Source organism: Phyllostomus hastatus, unplaced genomic scaffold, assembly GCF_019186645.2.
Source record: "Phyllostomus hastatus isolate PE091 unplaced genomic scaffold, TTU_PhHast_1.1 phas_scaffold_443, whole genome shotgun sequence".
In the NCBI taxonomy this organism is placed as follows: domain Eukaryota; kingdom Metazoa; phylum Chordata; class Mammalia; order Chiroptera; family Phyllostomidae; genus Phyllostomus; species Phyllostomus hastatus.
The window spans coordinates 101,509-124,174 of record NW_025334031.1 but is presented as its reverse complement, the minus strand read 5'-3'; the positions used below and the strand labels follow the sequence as shown (position 1 = coordinate 124,174).

General features: G+C 63.9%; 2 protein-coding genes across 9 annotated transcripts; one reads left to right on the top strand and one right to left on the bottom strand.

The window, feature by feature from the left end:
• On the bottom strand, nucleotides 1-10,801 carry PSMD13 (proteasome 26S subunit, non-ATPase 13). The gene is made up of 13 exons (XM_045820994.1): nucleotides 10,606-10,801; nucleotides 9,364-9,442; nucleotides 6,770-6,804; nucleotides 6,633-6,688; nucleotides 6,347-6,390; nucleotides 6,128-6,214; nucleotides 4,669-4,840; nucleotides 3,866-3,945; nucleotides 3,641-3,766; nucleotides 2,474-2,536; nucleotides 1,125-1,205; nucleotides 833-949; nucleotides 1-314 (listed from the first exon to the last, which is right to left on the bottom strand). Exons 1-13 carry the CDS (start codon nucleotides 10,698-10,700, stop codon nucleotides 219-221), a joined length of 1,131 nt encoding a protein of 376 aa, XP_045676950.1. The 5' UTR covers nucleotides 10,701-10,801; the 3' UTR covers nucleotides 1-218.
• SIRT3 (sirtuin 3) lies at nucleotides 10,790-22,666 on the top strand. Of its 8 annotated transcripts, none has more exons than XM_045820999.1 (7): nucleotides 10,790-11,037; nucleotides 15,023-15,214; nucleotides 15,302-15,534; nucleotides 16,014-16,114; nucleotides 17,615-17,776; nucleotides 19,990-20,193; nucleotides 22,467-22,666. In XM_045820999.1, the coding sequence occupies exons 2-7, from the start codon at nucleotides 15,168-15,170 to the stop codon at nucleotides 22,527-22,529; spliced, it is 810 nt and encodes a 269-aa protein (XP_045676955.1). In that variant the 5' UTR covers nucleotides 10,790-11,037; nucleotides 15,023-15,167; the 3' UTR covers nucleotides 22,530-22,666. The 8 variants fall into 8 exon arrangements, with proteins under 8 accessions (XP_045676955.1, XP_045676957.1, XP_045676951.1 ...); XM_045821001.1 differs by having other exon boundaries at nucleotides 10,917-11,037; nucleotides 15,031-15,214; XM_045820995.1 differs by lacking the exon at nucleotides 10,790-11,037 and adding an exon at nucleotides 11,178-11,325.

Genomic DNA, 22,666 nt, shown 5'->3' with positions numbered 1-22,666 from the left:
CACACCAAGCAGAGGCCTTTATTACGCACGCCGGGGGAGATGCCCACACTCGGTGGGTGGGTGGTCACCCTGGAGTGGGGCGCCCGTACAGTCAGGGCTACCCCTTCGCGTTGCTTGGGCCCCCACGCACCAGTGACAGCTGTCCTCACAGCAAGGGCAGCCCCTCCTCCCGGCAGAGCCCGCTGCTCCCCCGGCCCAGCGAAGAGCCGGCCGGGGCGCTAGGTGAGGATGTCGTGGGCCTGGTGCTCCACCAGCATCTCCATGCTCCGGACGTCTGCGCACCACACCTCCAGGCGGTCCTTCATCCCCTTGATCTGAGGGAGAGCGGGGCACAGGGCGTCAGGGTGCCCTGCTGGGGCCGCACTGACGAGGGGCCGGGGGCAGGGGCCGGGGTGCAGCCGGTGGCGCCAACCCAGCCCGGGGCCATGGGGCCACGTTCTCCTCAAAACTGGCACGCGAGGAAACGGACGAGAACAGGAAGTGCACGGGATTACCCCCCCGCCCCCCCCCACCGCAAACTCGAGCCTGACAGGCAGGAACCCGAGCCCACAAGCAGGAGTGCCTCTGAGCCAGAGGACCCATTTTAGGATTAGAGGCACCACCGGCTGCCCAGCACGGCTACCGTGATCGCTGTTTAAACACAGGGTTCAAATCTCAGGCTGGCACCGAGTCACTGAGGTTCTTTGGAAAACCCGCAGTCCCCACAGCACTAAGGCACCCCCCAAAACGTCTCCGGACACGCCCTCCTCCGGTGTGGCTCCCGTCCAGAGTGAGCTCAGAACAGAGACCCGACCCAAGGCCTGGGGGGGGGGCTCGCACTCCGCCACGTCACCTGCTGCAGGTCCAGCACTCGGGGCTGCACCCAGGTCATGTGCACGCGCCGGTCCACCTCGTCGATGCTGCCCTTCACCAGCCCCACTGAGAGTGCCTTCATCACCAGCAGCTCCACCTGTGCGGGGGGCCGGGGGGGGGGCTGTGTGAGCCACGGACACCAGCACGCCCCACTGCCCCCACCTCGCACCAAACGCGAGGAGGCCCATTTCTTCCGTGGTTTGTGTCGGAGAGCAGGGTGCTGCCACCGGGAGCCCGGCCCCTCTGGGACCCTCCAAGCCCAAGAACTGTACCTCGTTCACGCTGATCTTAGCACTTTTGGCAATTTCTTCAAAAGTGAGTTGTCTGTGATTGGCAGGTCGTGTGAAAGTCATCTGAAAAAAAAAATTTGGTTTGTCACCCATTTTCCCAGATAGTAAAGACATCCTTATTAACACTGGCTCCAAGCCCTGGCTGCTGTGGCTCAGTGGATGGTATGCTGGCCTGCAAACCAAAGGGTCGCCGGTTCAATTCTCAGTCAGAGCACAGGCCTGGGCTGTGGGCCAGGTCCCCAGTAGGGGGCGCGTGAAAGGCAACCACACACTGACATTCCTCTATCTGTCTTCCTCCTTCCCTTCCTGTCTCTAAAAATAAATAAATCAAATCTTAAAACAAAATACTCATAAAATACAGCTACTAGTGCCCCTAAGCTAAGACTCTCTCAGCGTCAGTCTCACAGGGTATTAAGCAGCAGCTCCCAGCCCTAAAGGGAGGCCGTGCCGTAGTTTGCACAGTCACCGCCTGCTTCCTGAGCTGCACTCGGAGCTGGGGACACGTGCTGGGCCAGACCCAAACCAACAGGAACTTGGTTACAAAAACTGTGTAGTCTTTGTGATGCAGTACACCTCTGGAAACTTTCTTGCACTGCTCAAAACAGTTTTTGAACTCGTTTACTTTGATGCCTTTTAGTGCTTCTGCCGTTTTTTGTTTCACCTCTTCCACAGTGGCCAAATGTTTGTCTCTGAAGACTTTTTTCACCCAGGGGAACAAAAAAGTCTCTTGAGGAGACACCCGGTGAACAGGGAGGGTGTGGCACAGGGGTCATGCCACACTGGGTCGAGAACGGCTGAGCACTCAGCGTGGTGTGGGCGGGGGCGCTCGTAAACCGCCCCCAGTGCAGTGGGCAAACCTGGTGACAGAGTCCCCCCAAAAACTCACCGAGGCCCAACGCAGCCTCTCACAGCAACGCCAGCTGGCGCACTGACGCAGGTGGGTCCCTAGAACTCTCACCTGGGGGGGGTTGGTTGGGGGGCCTGGACTACGAGGGGCTACGCCAGAAGGTGGCTCTGGGCTGTGGGGCCCCCTGCTGGGACAAGCCCACACGCTGGCGGGAGAGGCAGACGACGAGCAGCGTGCTCAACGAAGGGGCAGCGACCTCCGCTCAGGCGGCCTGGCCTCTGAGGAGGGGCCGCAGCGCCGAGACCCAAACAGAAGCCCTGAGAAGCACGTGGAGGAGGAGGCCCAGGGGGGTGGGGGGGCAGGCGCCTCAGTGCTGTTGTTCCGGGGGACACACTCCCCTCTCCGCGGCGCCCGAGGCTGGGCGGCCACAGGCCCACAGCTCCCCTGCAGGGACGCGTCTTGGGGGCCCCGGCTGCCTGCTTACCTCCATGAGACACAGGAGCTGGATCTTCCTCAGGAGCTGCGCTTCGTTGGCGGCTAGGTCAGGCTGGGAGGGGGAGAGACAGCGGTCACCCGGCCAGCGAGGGGACGGAGACAGGCAGGGGGGACACAGACGCCGGGTCCTGAGGCTCGCAATCAGTGTGCAGCCCTCTGGCCCCACATTCTCGGCGGACTGTCAGACGCGGCCCGGCCAAAAGGCCGTCGTCCAGGACCAGGAACACACAAGCCGAGAGGCTCACGGACGCTGCACACACTGGGGGCCCAGCCACGGCACTCGGGAGGACATCAGCACGGGGCCGGGTGTGCGGGGCTTCCGCCACAGCAAGGGGCCAGCCACCGACTCGTCGCAAAAACGGCCGTGAGCCCCACACCAGCACCTCGCCCTGCAGGCCCCAGACCAGACCCCTAAGAGTGGGTTCCGTGAGGGCAGCCCCGACAGGGCCGTCTCTGCAGGGACTGCAGAGCAGGTGCAGCGGCTGTGCGTGGGGCCCTGCCCGCCTGCACCGCAGCGGCGCTCCAGGCTCCCGAGACCAGCCTGCTCCCCTCCGAGCCGCCTGCCGTCTCCCTGAGGAGCTGACACAGCCACCCCAGCCGGCTCGGCTGGGTCTGCTTGCCGCCTCGTCCCAGGGCACTCGCACCCACTCTGCCTCATTACGGGTGAGGTCCACACGTTCTTCCCCAACTCTGGGGAACGCGACAGAGTCTGAAACGCACAGGGACAGTCACACGCCCTGGCCGAGCGGCTGAAACACCGTCCCCAGACGCCGGGCAGGGCACACGCAACGGGTGTTCCCTCTGAGGTCACTTCACTGGCAACGAATGCGTCCTCACGCCCCAGGCCCTGTGAGGCGGCTCTTTCCCTGCCCAGAGCCTGCTCTTAGCAGAGCCCCCCCCCGCCCCCCGCCCCTCCCGAGTGCTCCGCACCTGCCTTGTTTCTGCGCACGTGGAAGGTCACGTTCTGGGGGGGGCCCTGCCACACCCCCTCCCCCTGCACTGTCCGCAGCACCCTCGTGACCCAGCAGCCCCTCCCCCTCCCCCCGCCAGCTCCAAGACGGGGGAGGGAGGGAGGTGCTGGGAAGCGCCTGCGAGTCAGCGCACAGACACGGAGCCGGGGGCGAGTGGGCGCGAGGCCGGCCCCGCCCACACCGACCTGCTGGCCCCAGGCGGCCCTCAGAGTCTGGAACCGCTCCACGTTGCCGCTGTTGAAGGCGTAGAGGGTGTCGATCAGCCACTGCCGGTCCGTGCCCCTCAGGGACTCCAGCACGGGGTGCATGAGCTGCGGGGGCAGAGCCGGTCAGCGGGCAGTGCGCGAGGAGACCCCCCACCCCCCGGGGAGGACCCCGCCCCCCAACCCCGCCCCCCGGGGCGCACTCACAAGCTCCCCGAAGTTGAACACGCCCTCGCCGAGCAGCCCCGCCAGGCCCAGCGTGAAGGCTCTCTCCTGCTGCTCCGGCACTAGGGCAACAGCACCCGTCACCCGCCGGCCCCACATGGCCCCGCTCAGACACCGTGTCCCCGGAGGGTCACAGCGGGGCGCCGACACGCGCCCCCTCCCCCCGCAGCTGGGCCGTCCAGCTCGCACGGGGAGCCACTCGCACGGGCCCCGCGGCGAGCACGCTCTCGCCCGTCTTCCCCCTGAGCCCCTGCGACTGCCACGCTTCCCGGCCGTCTGCGTCCTGCAGCTCCGGGCTCCCTGCGGCCCTGCCTCGGACGGGAGGCCGCCGTCCCTCCCTTTACCCCCTCCAGCCTCTTTCCAGACCAGCTTCGGCGGTCTGCGGTGAGAACCCCCCAAAACGTGCTGAGGTCTCCTCTCTGAACACGTGGTCGCTGCACTTTCCCCAAAACTCAGCGGTCACTCTTCTTTCCACCCTCCGAAGCTGGAAAGACTTCTGTCGTTCCTTCCCTGGGTCTGGCGTTTCAGTTCTCAGGGGAGTCTCAGGGGCGGGAGCAGGGGTCCAGCACCGGCACCGCTGCCCTGTCACAGCGACCTGTGCCACGGGCGGCAGCCAGGGCCCGGGAGGGAGCAGCTGGCCGCACCTTCGCCTGAGACTAAAGCTCTCACAGCGCCTCCCCCTCCGGCCACACGGGCTTTCTCGTGCCCGTGAGGACCCGCAGCCCACACAGCGGCCGTGTCTGCAGCGCCAGCTCCCGGGGGACACGGACGCGCGCCGGGGTCACCTGGCAGGTCCTTGATGTCGACGCAGCCCAGGAACCGCAGGGCGTCTTTGTAGTAGGAGGCGTGGCTGCCGACCGTCTGGTAGTATTTGCTGGACAGGTCGTAGAAGCGGCTGTGCACCGAGGTCACCCCGGGCAGGTTGCTGAGCATCTCTTCCACGTCCTCGATCGTCTCCTGCACACGGGGGGAGCAAGGCCGCCTTCCTGTCCAACCTCCGACACCGCAAAGGTGCACAGGGCAAGGTGAACACACACAGTCTGGCTGCACCGCGCCAGAAAACTCCGGTTTGTCCCAAACAGAACCCAGGACGGAAGGAAGGACAGCCATGGCTCACGTGCCCCACGAGGGACCACGAGCAGAGCCACAGCAGGAGCCCTGCAAGTGGAAAGGGCACACGCAACACAGGACAACGGGCAAAAGAAGACACCAGCAGGCGACTTGCAGAGGCGGAGACAGAGGCCAACAAACTGCCAGCGATCGGAATTCATGAATCACCCCCACGAGACACCACTGCACCCCCGCCGGACTGGCGGGCGCCGGACTGTCTGCACACGCACCACACATCGAGAGCACGGGGCCGCGGGGCACGGGCCACCGCGGAAAACTCTGGGCAACGCCCGGCCCAGGCGCATGGCCTCCACCACAGGCCCGCGGTCTCGCCTCCGGGCACGGCCCACCCGGTGCGTCCGCCCGCGCGCGCACACACACACACACACGGAGCTGGGCACGGACACGCGGACGCAGCACGGGTGGTGGGAAAGACCCCACCCGAACCCTCCCGGACAGACGCCGTGAGCGTAGCTGCGGCGAGACGCTGTGGAACAGTGACAGGCAGCCGGTCCCACGTGCCAGGGACGCCCGGGGCCGATACTCGGCCGGGCAAGGTGCAGCAGCACCCCCCTTTCATCCGGGGCCGCACGCCCCGACCCAGCGGCGCGCGAGGACGGGGTGCCCCGGCTCCAGCAGCAGGGCTCCCGGGGCGGGTGTGGCCGGGGCCCAGCTGCCACCGCTGTTTCCCCAGCTGCAGTGGGGGGAGCTGCCCATTCCGCCCCTTCTCCGTGGCCCGTGACGGCTTTCAGACACTTCAGAGCAGAGGCAGCAGGCGTGTACGAGGGCTAAGACCAGGAAGCAAAGAGGAAGGTTTCTAGGGCAACGGGCACACGAACGCTTACGCCCGGTACTTCCTTCAGTGCCGTAATTGCCAACAGCCCCACATGCACTCTCTGGTCAGCACGGTGCACCGACCACGGGAGGGGTCTCCCTGACACCCACGCCGGTTCCCACAGTCACTCCGAAGGGACGAGGAGAAAGGCACCGATGCAGACAGGGAGCTCGGGCAACGCCCAGGTGCAGACGGAGGGGGCGAGCGGCAGGGGCCCGGGGCTGCGACAGGCAGACTCCTGGGTTAAGGGCAGTGGCCACACCGGTCAGTGCCGACAGCCGGGGTCGCAGCGACCTCACCTTGGTGACCTGAAGGTCCCCGACGTTCAGTTTCAGGGCCCCGATCGCAGTCTTGCACAGGATCACCGCCTCGTCGCTGCTCTTCACCTGGGGGTTGGGGACGAGGGCTCTCAGCGGTGGGGGCGCAGGGCCTCCCGGCGCGACCGCGGCCCCGAGCACACCCTGACAGGCCTGACAGGCCGCCGCGCGGCAGACGGCCGGCCCCGAGCCCACACTCACTTTCTCTCGAGTCTTCTCCAGAAAAGTGAGAGCCACATTAGGATCTAGAAAAGGAGGCACAACACGCTCAGGAGAACCAACAGAGTCTCGTCACAGCCTGGTTTTGACCAACCAGGACACTGTGAGGTGGGATAACCCTTAGGGTTAGAACCCTTAGGGGTTAGAACCCTTAGGGTTAGTAGTAAAAACACAACTCAGAACCTGCTATTTCCTACCCAAATGCAACAGCTGGACTGGCTGTTAACTACCGCCTGGACCGGCCCCTCCCGGGCGCTCGCGGACTCACCTGTCATCTGTCGGACCACGTGGAGGATGATCTCCACCAGCGACAGCGGGTTCACCCTGGAAGAAACCACCAGCCTGGAGTGCCCGCGGGCACCCACGCTTCCCTCCCCCGGTCAGAAACAGACGACAGGGATTTACCTGTGTTCGAACTCACTGATGAAGTTTTCGTAAAGCTGTGGAGGGAAAACACGGAGAGAGATTACAGGGCGCCCTCACCCTGCGGGGCCCAGACTGCAGGCTGGTTACAGGCCATCGCCAGTTTCCCGGGCCAGGCAGCCAGCCCTCGGGCACGTCCTCAGACTCTGCTGATGCTGCCAGCTCAGAGGCTGTCCGGCCAAGCAGACCTGGGGACAAGGGAAGAATGGCCCGCACCCCGAGCGCTCGGGAGCAAGGGAGGTCAAAGCACACGGGCGCAGCAGCCGAGGGGAGAGGTTTCAAAGGTTCTTCCAGGAACGGTGGGGAGTTCTGAGGGGCGAAAAGCAGAGGGGCGGCACCTCTGGTGTGCGTGTGGGGGCAGCTGCGCGAACATTCCGGACGGGAACCAGAGCCACAGCGCTGAAAACACACCTGCACTGTGCTCTGGGGGATCTCTGAAGGGCAGACCGTGACCGGGGGCCCAGAGCACGGCCAGGGGCGGCGGGGGCGCGACCGCAGCAGCAGACGCGCGGTCAGAAGGTGCTGCCGGTGGGTCGAGCCAGACTCTGCGGGCAGGTCCCCGAGACGGGGAGCCCAGTACGACCGCTGAGCCTGCAGCTGGGTAACTGGGCAGAACAGGGAGGGGGCGTCCAGACGAGGTCAAGTTAGGGTAAGGAGAGCCTGAAGTTCCTCTGGGACACGCAGATAGAAAGACAGACGAGAAGTGTGGAAGAAAATGCGGTGTGCGCGCGCACACACACACACACACACACACACACAGACGTTATCCAGCCACAGAAAAAGCAAACCCTGCCGTCTGAGGTCAGGCTGGGTGTGGAGGGCGTCACGTTGCGGAAAACTAGCCCGACAGAGAGCCACGGGCACCACGACATCATGTACACGTGCAACCTGAACGAGCGGACTTCGCAGACACAGAGGGCCCCTTGGCGGTTGCCGGAGGCGGGGGCAGGGGTGCGAAATGGGCGAAGGGGGTGAGAAGGTCCAACTCCTGCCCGCGAGACAGGAAGCCCCCCCGGGGGGGGGTGGCACAGGGTGCGGCGGGTGCGGCCCACAGCGCTGCGCGTCACAGGTCTGCCAGCTGCTGGGCAGGTGCGCCCCTGAGGGTCTCCCCGCGGAGAACCTCTGTGTGGTGAGGGGCGTTGAGGGCACCGACTGTGGGGACCACTGCGCATTCACACACACGTCAGATCACTGTGCCCGTTACTTCTCAGTAAACCTTGGAGAAGAGAAAGCAAGCCCCTTCCCTGCAGCAGCCAGTGAGATCCTGACCCTGTCACCCAGCAAAGAGCAACGTGAATAAGAAGGCTGTCTCGTCACAGAGGACAGCGTCAGTGGCATCCTCCTCAGTAAGAGGGGTTGTTCAACAGCTCCGATGCCTACCACCATTTATGGAAGCACCTCAAGAAAGCAAGCCCTGTACAGAGAGAAGTCCACTAAACCTAGAAACTCAAAATTACTCCTGAATTCACAAATATGATCTACCTGAAAGTCACGTGGACTGGGTCCCAACAGTTTTTAAAGGTTCACTTTGTTCTTAGAAATACTGAACCTAAATCTGAGGACCTGAGTAGGGGTCATGTCCAAGGTTTAGGAGGTATCCTGCTGCGTGCAGAAAGTGATTTGAAGACAAGACAGCACAGGAAAAAGTGAACGGTCACACAGGACCCGCCACCGTGGTGCAGAGCCGTAGGGAGCAAACAGTGGGACAGCTGAGTCCTCATCTCCCCCCTCGGCCCAGCAGAGCCTCCAGGCTGACAGACGATCAACAGCAAGTCCCTCTGAGTACAACATGTTAAGCTGACGGGTGTAAACCACAGATCTCAGGAGCTCAGGTGGCACTGAGGTGGCGAGTGTCACTGTGGGCGTCCGGAGCGACGTGTGCAGGGCAAGGAGCTCACGCTGTCACCGCGAACCGTCTCTCAGCTCCAGGCAGGTGCGGATCCCTGATTTGTTCAGGATTCAAGAGGGAGACACCAGGAAACTGCGAAGAGCAAGTGGCCAGCGAACAGGTCCGTGGGGCTTTCTCAGGAGCTCGGGGTGCGGCTCAGGTGGGGATGGGCTTGCTCGTGCTGACGAAACCCCTTCCGCTGCGCAGAAGGTGCTCCCTCTTCCATAGGACCCAGGACAGAGGTGTGGGCCAGCAGGCACAGTGTGGGGGGGTGCTCCGGTGAGCCCCTCTCTCTGTATCCCTACTTTGCCCTCAGCTGGTTTTGAACTTTCAACTTTGAACAGTTTTCTAAAAGTACAGCAACAAAACAGTAAAATTCAACGGCATGCCGGCAGGTGCTAAAAGACAGAACGTATATCACTTCATGGCTGTGACCTACGGCGACTCCCTCAATCTCTTAGTTCTGCTTCAATGGCGAGAAGTCGGGTGACAGCAGCGCCGGCCCCCCAGTCCCCCAGTGCCGCTGGGAAGGGTCAGTGAGAGCAGGGGTGCGCGCAGCACTCGGCACGGCACTGGACACACAGTGACTGCTGGGCAGCTGTGGCGTTTTGTGAGAACCACCACCTACGGTTTTAAAGAGCCCTTGGGCACATGCACACAACCTGACCCAGTGCGACCAATCACGTACCTTGATGAGACCATCCCCTTGGGCGAAGCACGGGTCCTGCACAAAGTCAAGCACCTGAAGTGTCAGCTGGTGCCACAACCTGAAAAACGAGGCCCGTGAAACCTATGCCAAGTCGCAGCCACGGGCGGCCCAGACTGTCCCATCACACGGACCCCAGGCCGTGCCGCCCACCAGGGAGAATGCAGCGGGTGCTGCTGACCCTGCGCTCTTTCCCGGCCGGGCTCCTTCCTGCTCATGTCCCCCAAGACCACCTCTCCTCTGGGGCGAGCAGCTCTCCCAGCTACAAACAGAGAGCATCTCTCTGGACTACCGCAAAGGGCTCCTGTAAGGTCCACCGGAAACGAGAACTGTGGAGTCCACACATTCCAGCTGAGGTCCTGACCCTTCTACCTACTGGCTGAGTGTCTCGGGGAAGGAGCACAAGCCATGCTCCCGTTTCCTCATCTGTGGATGGGATGCCTGAAGAACTGAATACAGAAAACCTCCGGAACAACAACACATTTAAAAGGAAAGGCTAATTTTTAAAAATGCAAATAAAGTGCTGTGGAAAATACGAAATGCTACCCGACACAAGCAACTGTTTGCTAAATACTGGGCATTTTCTCCCACAAACTGGTAATGGTAGAAGGTTGACCACCAGCCGAACACACAGTGAGTATCTACGCGAAGGGCGCCACGCGGAACGCTGGGGGTCGTTAACTCAAGAACCCACAACTTAACCTTCCTGAAACTCATCCTATTTCTACACACACCCGAACTGCGATTGCTCTAGGGGCACAGCCCAGGATGAAGTGCCGTGGAAAGTCGGACCCGTGGGAGAGGGGACAAGGGGCTGCACCCCAGCGTGCACCCAGACGCAGAATCGAAGTGGTAAAGGACTAAACTGCGCTGGCCGCGAGTTCGTGCTCCTCAGACCGAAGCGGAAGACGGCTGTGGACACAGGCCACGTGCAAGACACAGGGTCTGCTCTCCAAAACGGGGGTGGGGGGCGGGCGGCTTGACCCCTCACGGAATCGAGAGCTGAAATCACAGGCCAGCCTTGAACCTCCTTCCGAAGATCAGCAGAAAGGGGGGTTCAGAACCTCAGCACAGCCCCTCAGCCAGGAGGCAGCGACCTCATGACCCCCAAACCCTGGCCCTGGCGCTGGCACCCCTCCCCCCGACCCGGCCCCTCCAGATGCCCCCTCTCGCGCCCAGCCGCTCCCCGCCCTCGCCCGCCGGTCCCGTCCGCGTGGCGCTCACTTCTTCGTGTAGAGTTCCTCCAGACGGTGCCACACGGCCGCCTGGCCGGGCCCGGAGCTCTGGCTCTGCTGCAGAAAGCCGGTTACGTCCTTCATGACGGCGACAACACGGAGAACCAGCGCACCGCGGAGAAGTCAGCACCGCGGAAAGAGCAGCCGGAAGTGCTCACTCACTTCCGGTGCCGTGCCGCGCAGGGCAGGCCGGGAGCGCGGCCCGGCGCGCCCGCTGGTTGCCAGGGAAACCGCGCCTCCGTGCCCCAGGGTGGCCCGGGTTTCCGGCGCCCGGGCGTGTGAGCCGCAGCTTCTCTCCGCGAGACCGGGGACGACGATGCTACGTTCCTAGCTGTGTGTGTCCTTCGAGGACCCGGTGTAAACGTAATCCCTGGTCAGAGTCCGGGCTCCCGAAGCGCCACCACCATTCCTACTGGAAAAGGTGGGCGTACGGGATGGGGCGACGCGGACGCCGGCCTCGGTCTCGGGGCGGAGTTCTGCGGAGTGGGGAGCCGCTCCCACCGGAGACTGCCAATCCCGGGCCGCGCGGGGCGAGGCGAGAGCACGGGGCGGGGCCGGGGGTGGGGCGAGCGAGCGGACGGGCGTGGGAATCTCGGAGACCGCGGCGCGAGCGGGTTGCGGCGAGTATGGCGCTGTGGGTTCGCTCCGCTGGTCGCGCTCTCAGGCTCTGGGGCCGGGGCGGTGAGCCGGCCTGGGCCTGCCGCCATCGGTGCGTCCGGGTAGCAGCCGCGGGGCGGGCGGCGGGGGAAAGGGCGGAGACGGGCTGCCTGGGTGTTGCCTTGGTGGTCAGAGGCCGGGGAGAAAGCCGGGAGGGGGGTTCCGAGTCCGGCGGAGCAGCTGTCTGGGGCCCCTCGCCTGGTGCATGCGGCGACGGGAGAACCGGGACTGTGCTGTCTGTTCCCGGCTCGGTTCTCAATTCTGCTCGCGGCGTCCCGTGTCCGATGTTGACACCGCCGCTCTCAGAGCCCAGTCGGTACTTGGGCTTTCACTTAACGGTGTTTCTTGGACTTAACTTCCGTTTCAAAGCAGAAGTGCTTCTTCCACCCTCTCTACTGATCTGCAGGATTCCGTTGTTCCGCCGTCCTCCGATTTCTGTAACCGTTCTCTTACCGGAATAGTTTCCAATCTTGAGCATTACAGATAATGCCGTGGTGAACTACCTTGTCTGTAGGTCACTTCTTTGATGAATTCCTAGTAGCGGAACTCCTCGGGCTAAAGCCCAGCGCACTTTATCGCCCCCTGTGGAGGTCGTGCAGGGGACGCTCCCGCCAGCATGGGTTGTGTTCACGCCCTCCCTTCTGCACAGTAATTGTGTAGTTGGAATCCTCGTCTGGGGCCGGGGCCTGCTCATGGAATGATCTTAAGGCCCACAGTTGTTAGGAAACTAGTTTAAATGGCCAGTGTTGGGTGGATATTAAGTACAGTGGCACATTCGCTCCGTGCTATCTTACCCAGCTCCTAAAAATATTGGTGAAGAGTTCTACAAAGTGATACTGAGGAGTCTCTTAGTCATCCAAGAAACCTTTAGACCCATCCTGTGCCAGACTCGGGGAGATGCTGAGGGCACAGCAGGTGCTGGACGGATGCTGGCTTCCGGGCGGCTCGTGCGTTCCAGCACCAGGCCCTGCAGGCGGCCTTGAGGGTGGGACGCTGCTCAAGAGATACCTGAGCTCCCAGGTGCTGCTTAAGAGATTGGATGGCCACAGACAGGTCCTGGCTGCCACTGCCCCCAGAGCAGGGGGTGCAGGCGGCCTGCAGGGCTTCCTGCAGTTGGAACTTTGGCCCTTTCTGTTTGATTTGGGAGCTTCCGTGTGGAGCCATCCTCTGCTTCCCTTTCCCAGGCTTGCCCCTCAGGGCGCTCCTACACCCAGCCAGTCTCATTCCGTGGTGCGCGTGGACTTCAGGCCGCACACCGCACGTACACTCTGGACTTCTGGTGAAGTCCTGTGGTTGCAGTTTCCCGTGACGGGCATCCGTGCGGGTAGGAGGCGTGTGTGCGGCCCTGAGTGGGACTGGGCACGCAGCAGGCCCTTGCAGCGACGGGCTCAGCCCCCAACACGCCCCCCACCACAGATGCCCGTGCAGGCGCCAGCTGTGCTGCTGGCATTAGATCTGAGGCTCCCACCACCCCTTCAGGTTGGATGAGTTTGCTAGAGCAGCTCCCAGGACTCAGGAGACCAGGGTACTTCCTCAGTTTGGGGTTTGTGATGGAGATCGTTGAAGGGCACAAACAAACAAAGGAGAGACGCACAGGGAATGGTCTGGAAGGGGCCCGGCCCGCGTGTGCTTCCCAGTTCCCTGTCTGACGGTTCTCTGAGTCTCCCTCCTGTTCGTTCAGTGAGGCTCCAGCCCTCCGTGGTCGGTTCTCCTGATAACCAGTCCCCATCCTTAGGAGACTTTCAAAAGTCTCTCACTGACAGGAGCTCAGGTGTGGCTGGAAAGGGCCGTGAAGACCCGCGTATGCGTTTATAATGTGAATCACGGCATCGCAGCCTCCCTCTCACCCTGCCTGCGGCTCCCACAGTGACCGGCATTTCGAGGAGCTCAGCAGACGCTGGGTTTCAGTGTGGTGGCGGAGCTGGCGAGCGGGCTCTCCTTCCTGGCCACCCGAGCAGCTCTCGAGAGAAAGCCCCTTTGCACTCGCTCACAGAAGTGGAGCGGAGTCCCGTGCAGAACCAGGGCCATCTCTGCAGGAGTGTGGGCGGGGCGGCACTGTTTGCTGGCTGGGAGGGTGACAGCCCCTGGGTCTGCTCAGGCAGGGTCGTCCCTCCCTGCCCAGCTGGGCTTCGGTGGCCGAGGCAGTGGGCATCTAAGTGATGAAGAGATGGGCAGTGAGCTCGGGCCCTGACCCCTTTTGGTGCCCTCAGCCCTGCACGTGCGCCCTCCCTGCCACCCTTCTCTTTCTCAGTGTGCACCTTTCAGAAGCCTGTTCTTTGGATAACCCAGGTGACACTTTGGCAGGAGAGGGGACAATGCAGAGGCTGCGTGTGGACTGAGTGGCAAGCAGGTGCCTGAGCTGCAGGTCACTGGCCCCAGAGTGGAGTGAGGCAGCCCTCAGGTTGCTGCAGGGAGAAGAGGGTGACCCTAAAGGGAGCGGGGAGCCAGTGCTGGCACCGTTCAGAGGAGGGGCCGTGACCCCTCACTGGGCTCAGTGGCGGCTTCATAAGGAGCTGGCCTGGACTCCAGGAAACTGGGCATGTGGAGGCGGAGAGAGGGAGCTGGGTGTGGGCACACAAGGACCTGGCCGTGGGGGCCCTTGTCCGGCTGACAGGAGGGGCATGTGAGAGGGCCAGCCCTGCAGTGGGCGGGCGGTGCCGGACGTCAGGGCCCTGTGGGGGCAGGGAGCTGTAGGGCAGGTCCCCGTGCACGGAGGGTTCGGTGTTGGATTTGGAAGGAGCAGAAGGAAACACGAAAGACGGAGCAAACCAGAGAGGGAGTCAGGGACGTCCTCCTCGAGGGTGAGCTCTGGACGGCCCTGCCGTCTAGACGTGTGCGTGCAGGGGGCTTGTTTCTGTCATGTGTCACCAGCGAGTTGAGGAAACACTCAGTTTCCTGTGTTCAGGTCTGTGTTTGCTGTCGAGTTATCATCACGTGGGGAGGGTTGTCCATGCAACCTGTTGCCTCTGTTTGGTCGTGGAGGAGGAGGGGTCTGCGTGCCAAAGTCACGGACACCAGCCCCTGGGGTGCAAGAATGCACCCTGAGCAGGGGGTCACAGTCATGGACTCTGGGCGGGGCATCAGTCAGACTCCAGGAAGCGGAGGCCTTCAAGGGGTGTTGCGGTGAATGCCAGCGAGGGCCCGGAGCCGCCTCAGTTTCCAGCGGGGCCGAGAAGGTGCTGGGAGCTCGGCAGCGGACTTGCTTGGCTGTGCTGTGAGGGGCCTGCGGGTGGGCTGTGGAGGCGGCGTCGGCAGCAGTTTGAACCCCTGGCCGTCAGGGCACGGATGTTTCTTTATGGAGTGTCTCTGGGGCCTGCCTGCTACCCTGATGATGCGTGGTGTCAGGTGTGAAACTCGGAGAGGCTTCACTGTCGTGAAGTGAGTTCGCTGCACACTTGCCACCCTCCAGGCGCGTCAGAGTGGCGGGGTCTGCAGAGCCAGCCCGCGGCTTGCAGCCGGCAGAGCGGCTCTGGGCAGAGCTGGCCCCGGGGGCACGGACCTGTGATGACCAGACTTCGGGAATGCTGCCTTCCTTGTTCGCACGCTTCCCGCGTTCACACCGGCTCTTTTGCCCCTACATGCGCCTCAGCTTCCGAGTCGAGTCTGCTCTCTGCTGGAACCCCATGTTCGAGACGGGAAAGGGGCCCTCGGGGACAGGAGGGGTGTGGCCATCCCGCGGCGGTCTCACTGTCCACCGCTGGCCGGGCCTGCTCGGCACAGCCCTCCGGCCACTCTCCTTTCTCTGCCAGTGTTGCAGGTGGGAGCAGGCCCACACCTTCCTCTGCTGGGGCCTCAAGCGCCTTTGGGAGCGGAGGTGGCGGTGAGGAGGAGAAGCCCTTCCTAAAGGACGTCGCAGAGCTGATCCGCACCCAGGCCGGCCAGAGGGTGGTGGTCATGGCGGGGGCCGGCATCAGCACGGCCAGCGGCATCCCGGACTTCAGGTGGTCCCCCCCCCCGTGCCTGCCCGCCCCGCCGTCCCCGGCCGACCCACGGCCCGGTCCCCTGACGGCTCTGGCTTCTCTCGGCAGGTCCCCGGGCTCCGGCCTCTACAGCACCTTGCGGCACTGGGATGTCCCGTACCCAGAGGCCATTTTCGAGCTCCCGTTCTTCTTGGCCAACCCCAGGCCCTTTTTCGCGTGGGCCAAGAACATGCACCCCAGGAACTTCAGGCCCAACGTCATCCACTACTTCCTGCGCCTGCTCCACGACAGAGGGCTGCTGCGGCGGCTCTACACGCAGAACATCGACGGCCTGGAGAGCGGTGAGCCTCACAGCCCCGCCCCCGCCCTCCCCCCGCTGCCGCGGGCGCCCTGAGCCCGCTGGCGGGAGCCTGCAGCTTTGCTCCCCGGCAGGAGGACGAGGACTCCTCGTCTAGGGCGGCCTTGCAGAGGTTTCTGCGGCAGTGAGCCCTCGGGCCCTCGTCAGGCCCTCGCGTCACCTCTCTTGCTCCAGGTTATTTTGAGGCAAACCCGTCACGTTAGAACGTTAACCTAAAAGTAAACACCAAAAACACCCAGAACATGTCTAACCTGTAACCCGTCTTGGGTATCTGCGGAACTTTGAAAACCTAACTGCGCTGTCGCCACACACATCACTGGTCGCTCCGTCCCGCCGTCAGACTCCGGGAGGGACGGGCGATCTCTGGGCCGAGACTGCGCAGTGGCCACGGGCAGCGAGCCCAGCGGTTGTGCCCGCCCCCACCGTCCAGGGCCTCAGTGCCGAGTGTGCTTTCACTTGCAGCCTCGGGCATCCCCGGCTCCAAGCTGGTCGAAGCTCACGGGTCCTTTGCCTCTGCCACCTGCACCTGCTGCGGAAAAGCCTCCCCGGAGCAGGACTTCTGGGTGAGCTGCCCTGCGGGTGGGCCCCCCGCCCGCGCTCGCGGCGGGACGGTCTGGGGATGCGGCGTTCTGTGAGCACTGTGTCCCAAAGGTGGAACGGTAATGGTGTGAAAGTGTTTTTCTTTGTTTCAAAATCAGAAATGTGATCCGTGCTTGTGAAAAACCAAGGCAGTACGGACACGCGCAGGAAAGGTGGACCTCCCCCCAACGCTCTGTAGCAGTTTGGTGTGCCACGCTGGTGCCTGTACACACACAGACACACGTGCACCTCCCGCCCCACGCAGGCCCCGTGTGTTTTCCGTGGTGGGACCGTGGAGCTTCAAGTTCTGCCGCTTTGTCGCTGAGCAGAATCCCACGGGGGTCTTCCCGGCGGGGCAGGTCCGCTCCCGGGCGCAGCGCCTGCGGAGCTCTCGTGGGGCGTCTGCTGCCGACCACGCAGCAGCGAGGCCGCTGCTCCCTGCCGGGGGCTCCGGGGGGGCTTCCTGTGGGCGGGTCCTGCAGGTGCAGGGGGGCAGAGCGGTGAGAACTCCTGGGAGATGGAAACGAAACGTGGCCCGGGGCCCTCTTCACGTCTGCCGGGGGGACGCACGCGGCGCGGAGCTGGCCGTGGAGCAGCGTGCGAGTCATCAGCGTGTCGCGGGGCCCGGGCTGTGTGGCCGCCTCTGTCTAGTTGGGGGTCCTGTCAGGGAGCCCGGACCACGCACCAGTGAGCCCCGTTCCCGCCCTCCCTGCCCCTCCGGTCCCTTTGTCGGAGTGTCACAGAGTTAGAGTCACAGTGCATGTCCCTCTCCAAATTTGGGGGGGCTCTGTGAGACAAAACTGGCAAAGTGTCACGTTGAAGTTGGGTTTATTACATACGGGGGACCCCCAAAGCTGGAATTTGTTTACAAGAAAATGTGCGTGTGTTCCTACGCTTGACTGTCAGTCGCCGTCCACGTCCTCTGCGTTCGGTGCGGAACGCCCACGGAGACGTTTCCTCCACGGCTCAGAGCAGCGGTTTGATGCCTTTTAGTGCTTCCGCCCTTTTCGGTTTCACCTTTTCCACCTCTGGAAAGCATTTCCTTATGAACCAAAAAAATCGTCACTCAGGGTGAGATTGGGTGACTAGGAGGGAAGGTCATGGGGGTCATGCTCTTTTTGGTCAAAAACTGCTGAGCACTCAGCGGGGTGTGGGCAGGTGAGCTCGTAAATCACCCGTATGAAATGGGCAAAGGTGTTGAAAGAGTCTTCAAAAAAATTCACCAAAGCCAAACGCAGCCTCTCACAACAACACCAGCTAGTGCACTGACGCAGGTGGGTTCCTAGAGCTCTCACCTAGCGGGGGAGCCTGGACTACAGGGGGCCCACACTCCAGACGGTAATTCCAGGTTTTGGGGGATCCCCTTTGTACATGGAGGTTAATTATACTACTCAGCTAACGTGTTAGAAACTTTCTTAAGTTGTTTCTCCTTTTTCTTTTGTGTTGCATTAACTCCTCGAGCCCATTTCCTGCATGTCTCCCAGGCCGCTGTGATGGCGGACAGAGTCCCCCGCTGCGCGGTCTGCGCGGGCTTGGTGAAGCCCGACATCGTGTTCTTCGGGGAGACGCTGCCCGAGAGGTTCTTCCTGCACGTGGTGGACTTCCCCGCCGCGGAGCTGCTGCTGGTCCTCGGGACCTCGCTGAAGGTGTGTCCGCGGGCGGGGGGCAGTGGGGGGAGAGTGAGGGGCGGGGGGTGGGGCAGCTGGGGAGCTCCCCGGGGCCCACCTTCGGAAGGTGGTTGGATTCAACCAGTGAGGAGGCAGGTGTCCAGGCCTCGGGGGCAGCAGAATGGGAGGGGGCGCCGGGCTCTGGAAGTGCAGTGAGCGTGCGGGGGTGGGGGACACAGAGGGCAGGTGGGGGCGGGGGGGGGGGAGGCAGAGGCAGGCTTCCTGGGTCACTGGCCAGTTTTAGGCCAGCAGCAGCAACACACTCAGAGGGCTTGGACCAGGGACCCTGGGGGCTGCGGTGGGCGTCCAGACAAGCAGACGTCTAGGGGCCGGTCCTGGGAAAGGCAGCGCTCTGGGTGCCCTCTGACCCCGTGAGCGCCAGAGGGGCCGAGGACAGCGACCGCTGGTCGTTTTGAGGGCCAGAGACCGGGTACTTGGGCCGGGTGCCCAGGGGCCCAGAGCGTTCCTGGTGGCGAGGGGTGTGGAGGGAGGGTGCTGAGCCCAGCTCTGCCCCTGTGTGTGTGAGGAGCTGGGGGGCTCGCCGCTGGGTGTGTGGAGGAAGTGTCGCTGTCTGGGGCCGTTGCTCAGGAGGTTCGTAGAGGACGTGAGGACAGCAAACAAGGCGGCCCCAACCCTGGGCCTGGCTGGCTGGAGGCACCAGGGTTGATGGGCCGGAAAGACTGGTGCCCGCAGCCCAGCAGGCCATGCTCCGTGGGGGGAGGTGGCATGTGGCACAGAGAGTCTGGGGGGGCTGGGCTGGGCTGGGAGCTGGAGGAGGTGTGGGTGTGAGGGAGAGGCATGGTGGGGATAGTGCCCAGGGGCCCGTGGTCACGTGCCGCAGTGCCAGACAGCATCAGTGACGGCGGACCAACCTCTGTCCCTCTGGGTGCTGTGTCCTGAACAGACCACGGGGCCAGCGTGGAGCAGGCGGCAACCGGGGGGCGGGGGGGGTGGCGTGCAGCCGTGTGTGTGCAGTGGGGCAGCGGGACAGGGCGGCTCCCGTGGGGTCCAGGGCTGTGGCCTGAGCGGCTGCTCCATCCTGACAGCTGATTTTCTGAGACAAGAGGCCTGTTGGGGGAGTTGGGGAACAGGTCCTGCCGATCGGAGAAGCGTGTGGGGCAGGCAGGAAGGGCCGGAGGTAGGAGTGGGGGTGCCAGAGTGAGGACAGAGTGGGGTGCCCACGCTGGGCCTGGGGTGAGGCGCGGCTGTAGCAGGGCAGGCGGGGGCCTGGGGCCCCAGTGCTGGTGCTGGGCCTGCCCGACCTGTGCCAGCCACCAGGTGTGGACACTGGGACTGCCAGCCCGCTCTCTATTTTTAAAAAGATTTTATTTACTCATTTTTAGAGAGAGGGGAAGGGAGGGAGAAAGAGAAGGAGAAAAACATCAGTGTGTGGTTGCCTCTCGCGCACCCCCTACTGGGGACCTCGCCCGAAACCCAGGCAGGTGCCCCAAGCAGGAATCCACCAGCAATATGACTCTTTGGTTTGCAGGCCGGCACTCAGTCCACGGAGCCTCGCCAGCCAGGGTCCTACCCTTTTCTGTAGAGAAGCAGGTGACGGTGTCCCATATCAGATCCGTCCTGTCTGACTTCAGTAGTCACGCCTGCAAAGTCTTTTCCTACTATTGCTTGGAAACCCAAAATTTCCTTCAAGAGATGTTTTGCTAACACTTAAATCTTTAAGTCATTTTAAACTATTACAACGAAAGGCAGGAATGGAGCTACTTCCTCCCAGGGAGTGAGCAGGTCATCAGCCTGGCTGTGTCTCACTCTGTGGAGTTCTCCGACGACCTTGACCGTGCAAGGTGCTGGCAGCTGGCGGGGCCCAGAGTGGCGGTGGACTGGGGCCCCTGCGGCCAGGGGCGCATCAGCAGCCTCGTTGGGGAGGACGTAGGTCACTGGCCGTTAGAGAAACGTCAGCTCTCACACCCACACTCACACACAGGAGTGAGGACGGGGGACGAGAGGGGTCTCGGGTCAGGGTGTGCTGGGGGGTGTGGCCCGGTGCAGGGGGGGGATGGGGAGACTGCGATTGCTGGAACTGAGCCTGGAGTGGATGCGGAGGCCACGTGGGGGAGGGTGCTGCGGGGAGGAAGCCGAGCGGGTGGTGGGCTCTCTACCCCTGAGGCCCCGCGTGACTCCCCTGGGGGCGCGGGTGGCGGGACGAGGCCCCTCACGTGTGGGCAGTTTTCCAGGTGGAGCCTTTCGCCAGCCTGTCCGAGGCCGTGCGGAGCTCAGTGCCCCGAGTGCTCATGAACGGGGAGGCGGTGGAGTCCTGGCGCCCCCGGAGCAGGGATGTGGTGCAGCTCGGGGACCTGGTGGACAGCGTGGAACGGCTGGTGGAGCTGCTGGGCTGGACGGAAGAGATGCGGGACCTGGTCCAGCGGGAGACGGCGAAGGTAGGCTGCAGAGCCGGTCCTCCAAGGGCTGGGGCCTCCCGCTGCTGCGGAGCCCTGTTTGGGCTGAGGCGGGAGCAGCCGTGCTGACTGGCTGTCAGCCCCAAGGGGCGGCCGCCGGGGCGTCCGCGCTCCTGGATTGGGCGTGCCGGTCCTTGCTGCCTCCGTTCAGGGACGAAGAAACCCACTGAGTGCTGGCTTGCGAGTGTGGAGTGGGGTGCAGCTCCTGTTCTTCTGGGCCCTTGGGGGTCTGCGGTTGCTTTTGTTCCCGAGACAGAACAGCACCGGCCGCTGCCGGCGAAGGCAGGATTCTGAGGGGACTGGGCCGGAGCCGGAGGCTAAGGCCCTCTGTGCATGTGCGGACGGGAGCCCCGCAGCGGGGGAGCGGGCGCGAGGTTCAAGGCCCACAGACAGAGTGGTTCCCCAGGGGACTCAGCGGTGTGGGGGGCTTCCTGCCGGAGGGGCAGCTGGCAGCGGGAGTCCAGCCGTCTCGGGACGGCACGCGGCAGGTGGGGACAGCAGGTGGGACAGCTGCGCCGGCAGGGTTCGCCACGGGTGCTGGTCCGGCCCCCGGGGCCCCAGCCAACAGCTGCGACTGCCCCTTCCGCCGCCACAAGCCCCCACCCTGGCCGCAGCCTCACCTGCCCAGTGGGGCCGGAGGGAAGGCGAGGCTGAGCTGGCGTGCTTCCACCCGCCGCATGTCCCCCACCCCCAGGCCTGCCCTTCCGGCGGGGTCTGGGGCCCAGACGGTGCGTGGCGCTGCTTCTCTTCCGTGGAGGGAAGTCGAGGCCGCGTCCAGGCCACGTTGCGGTCACTTCGCGGAAGTGGAGAGTCAGCCCGAGGCACCCAGGGCACCCTGGGAGCAGAGGCAGCGGGTGCCCCGCCCCGAAGCCTTTTCTGGGCTCCACCTCCTTCCGTCCTCAGCAAGGTCAAGTCCAGTGGCCCCTGAGGATTTTTGGAGGATTCTAGTCCTGTAAGATTCGGCTGGTGGCAGAAGTTCGGTAGTTCCTAGTTCCCCAGTTTACATAAATCAGGTTGCGGTTGTCGGGGTTAGTCAGGTAGGGGTTGCTCTGGGCGAGTAAATGCCGGGGCACGCCCTGACGGGCTGCTCAGAGGAGCCCGGCCGTCCGTGGGGCACCCAGCCGGCCCCGCCCCGCCGGCCCCGCAGCCGCTCTGCGGACAGAGCAGCGGCGGTGCGTGAAGTGGTGAGGACTGCGCCCAGGCCCCGAGACCTGTCTGCTTGCCCAGGTGCTTCCAGGTAACTGGCCCCCTCTCTCCGTGCTCCAGCTCAGCAGACCGGACAGATAGAGGGGCGGCCACCTGGAGTCGCCGCCCACTTCTGAACAGACCTCACGCCTGAGGAGCAGCCTGGGCAGGTCTGCCAACTCCGGCTAAGCCAGGGCGCAGGGCTGCCGCAGGCTCACTGTGCACCGCCCTCTCGGCTCTCTTCCCTCTGCTGGGCGCTCGGTGCCGACGGCTTGTCTGGACCGTGGCCCTGGTGTGCGGACCGCGCCCACTCACTCACTGGGCCCCGGGCTGCACCGAGGGGCAGGCTGGGCCCCGCCGTGGGACCCCCCAGGCCGAGTGGGCTGGGTCCCGGGGGCTGCCCCGGGCTCCGGGGTGCCCCTTTCCCCAGCAGGGCCACTCCAGTCTGTCCTTCACCACTCCAGTCTGTCCTGCGCCACCGAAGTGACCTTTGCTGTGGGAGTGGGGCGCCCCTCACAGGGGATGTGGGTGCTGACAGCTGCGGAAAGGGCACCCCGGGGTGCGGGGACAGGTGTCCCTGACTCCCCCTCACGGAACATCCCCACATCCCGTGTGCCTGACGCTTTCCTTTGACATTTGCCCCCCCACACCTGCTCCAGGCCCTCCCCACCAGGCCTGCCAGGAGCACAGCTCGGAGGGACCCCCAGGGTGTGGGCGGCCCAGGGCTGCCGGGCCCGCGGTGGGCTGGCTCACTGCTCCCTCTGCGGGGGCACTCCCCCAGCCACCCTGAGCCTGGGCTCCCACCTTCCAAGGCCAAGACCCCGGTGGGGAGCTCTCTGGGCATCGCGGGCAGGGCCTCAGACAGCTCTGGGGGTCTCGCTCCTCAAAAGGGGGGACACGAGCGGTGACAGGGAGCAAGCTGGGCAGTGCGAGGACAGGCCGGGCTGGCCAGTCCGGCGTCTGCCGTGAGCCGAGACACGCTCTCCACTCTCACCAGTAGCTTTATTGACTCGGACGTGCTGAGTCTGCGGGCCGGCTCTCACTGCGGGCTTCTCGTGGGCGGGGCCCAGGGGCGCTGCTGGACACCCACCCCGGCCCAGGACGGCCCCCAGCACAAGCACAGAACGATGTGACCCATGTCGGCAGCACCAGGAGACTCTGAAACCAGTTTGGACACGTCCGACCAGGCACAGCACCTTCTCCCTGCAAACCCTCTGTTTCAGCTGTGTTTTTACCTTTCTTGAAATAGTAAAGCACGATGCGACAAAAA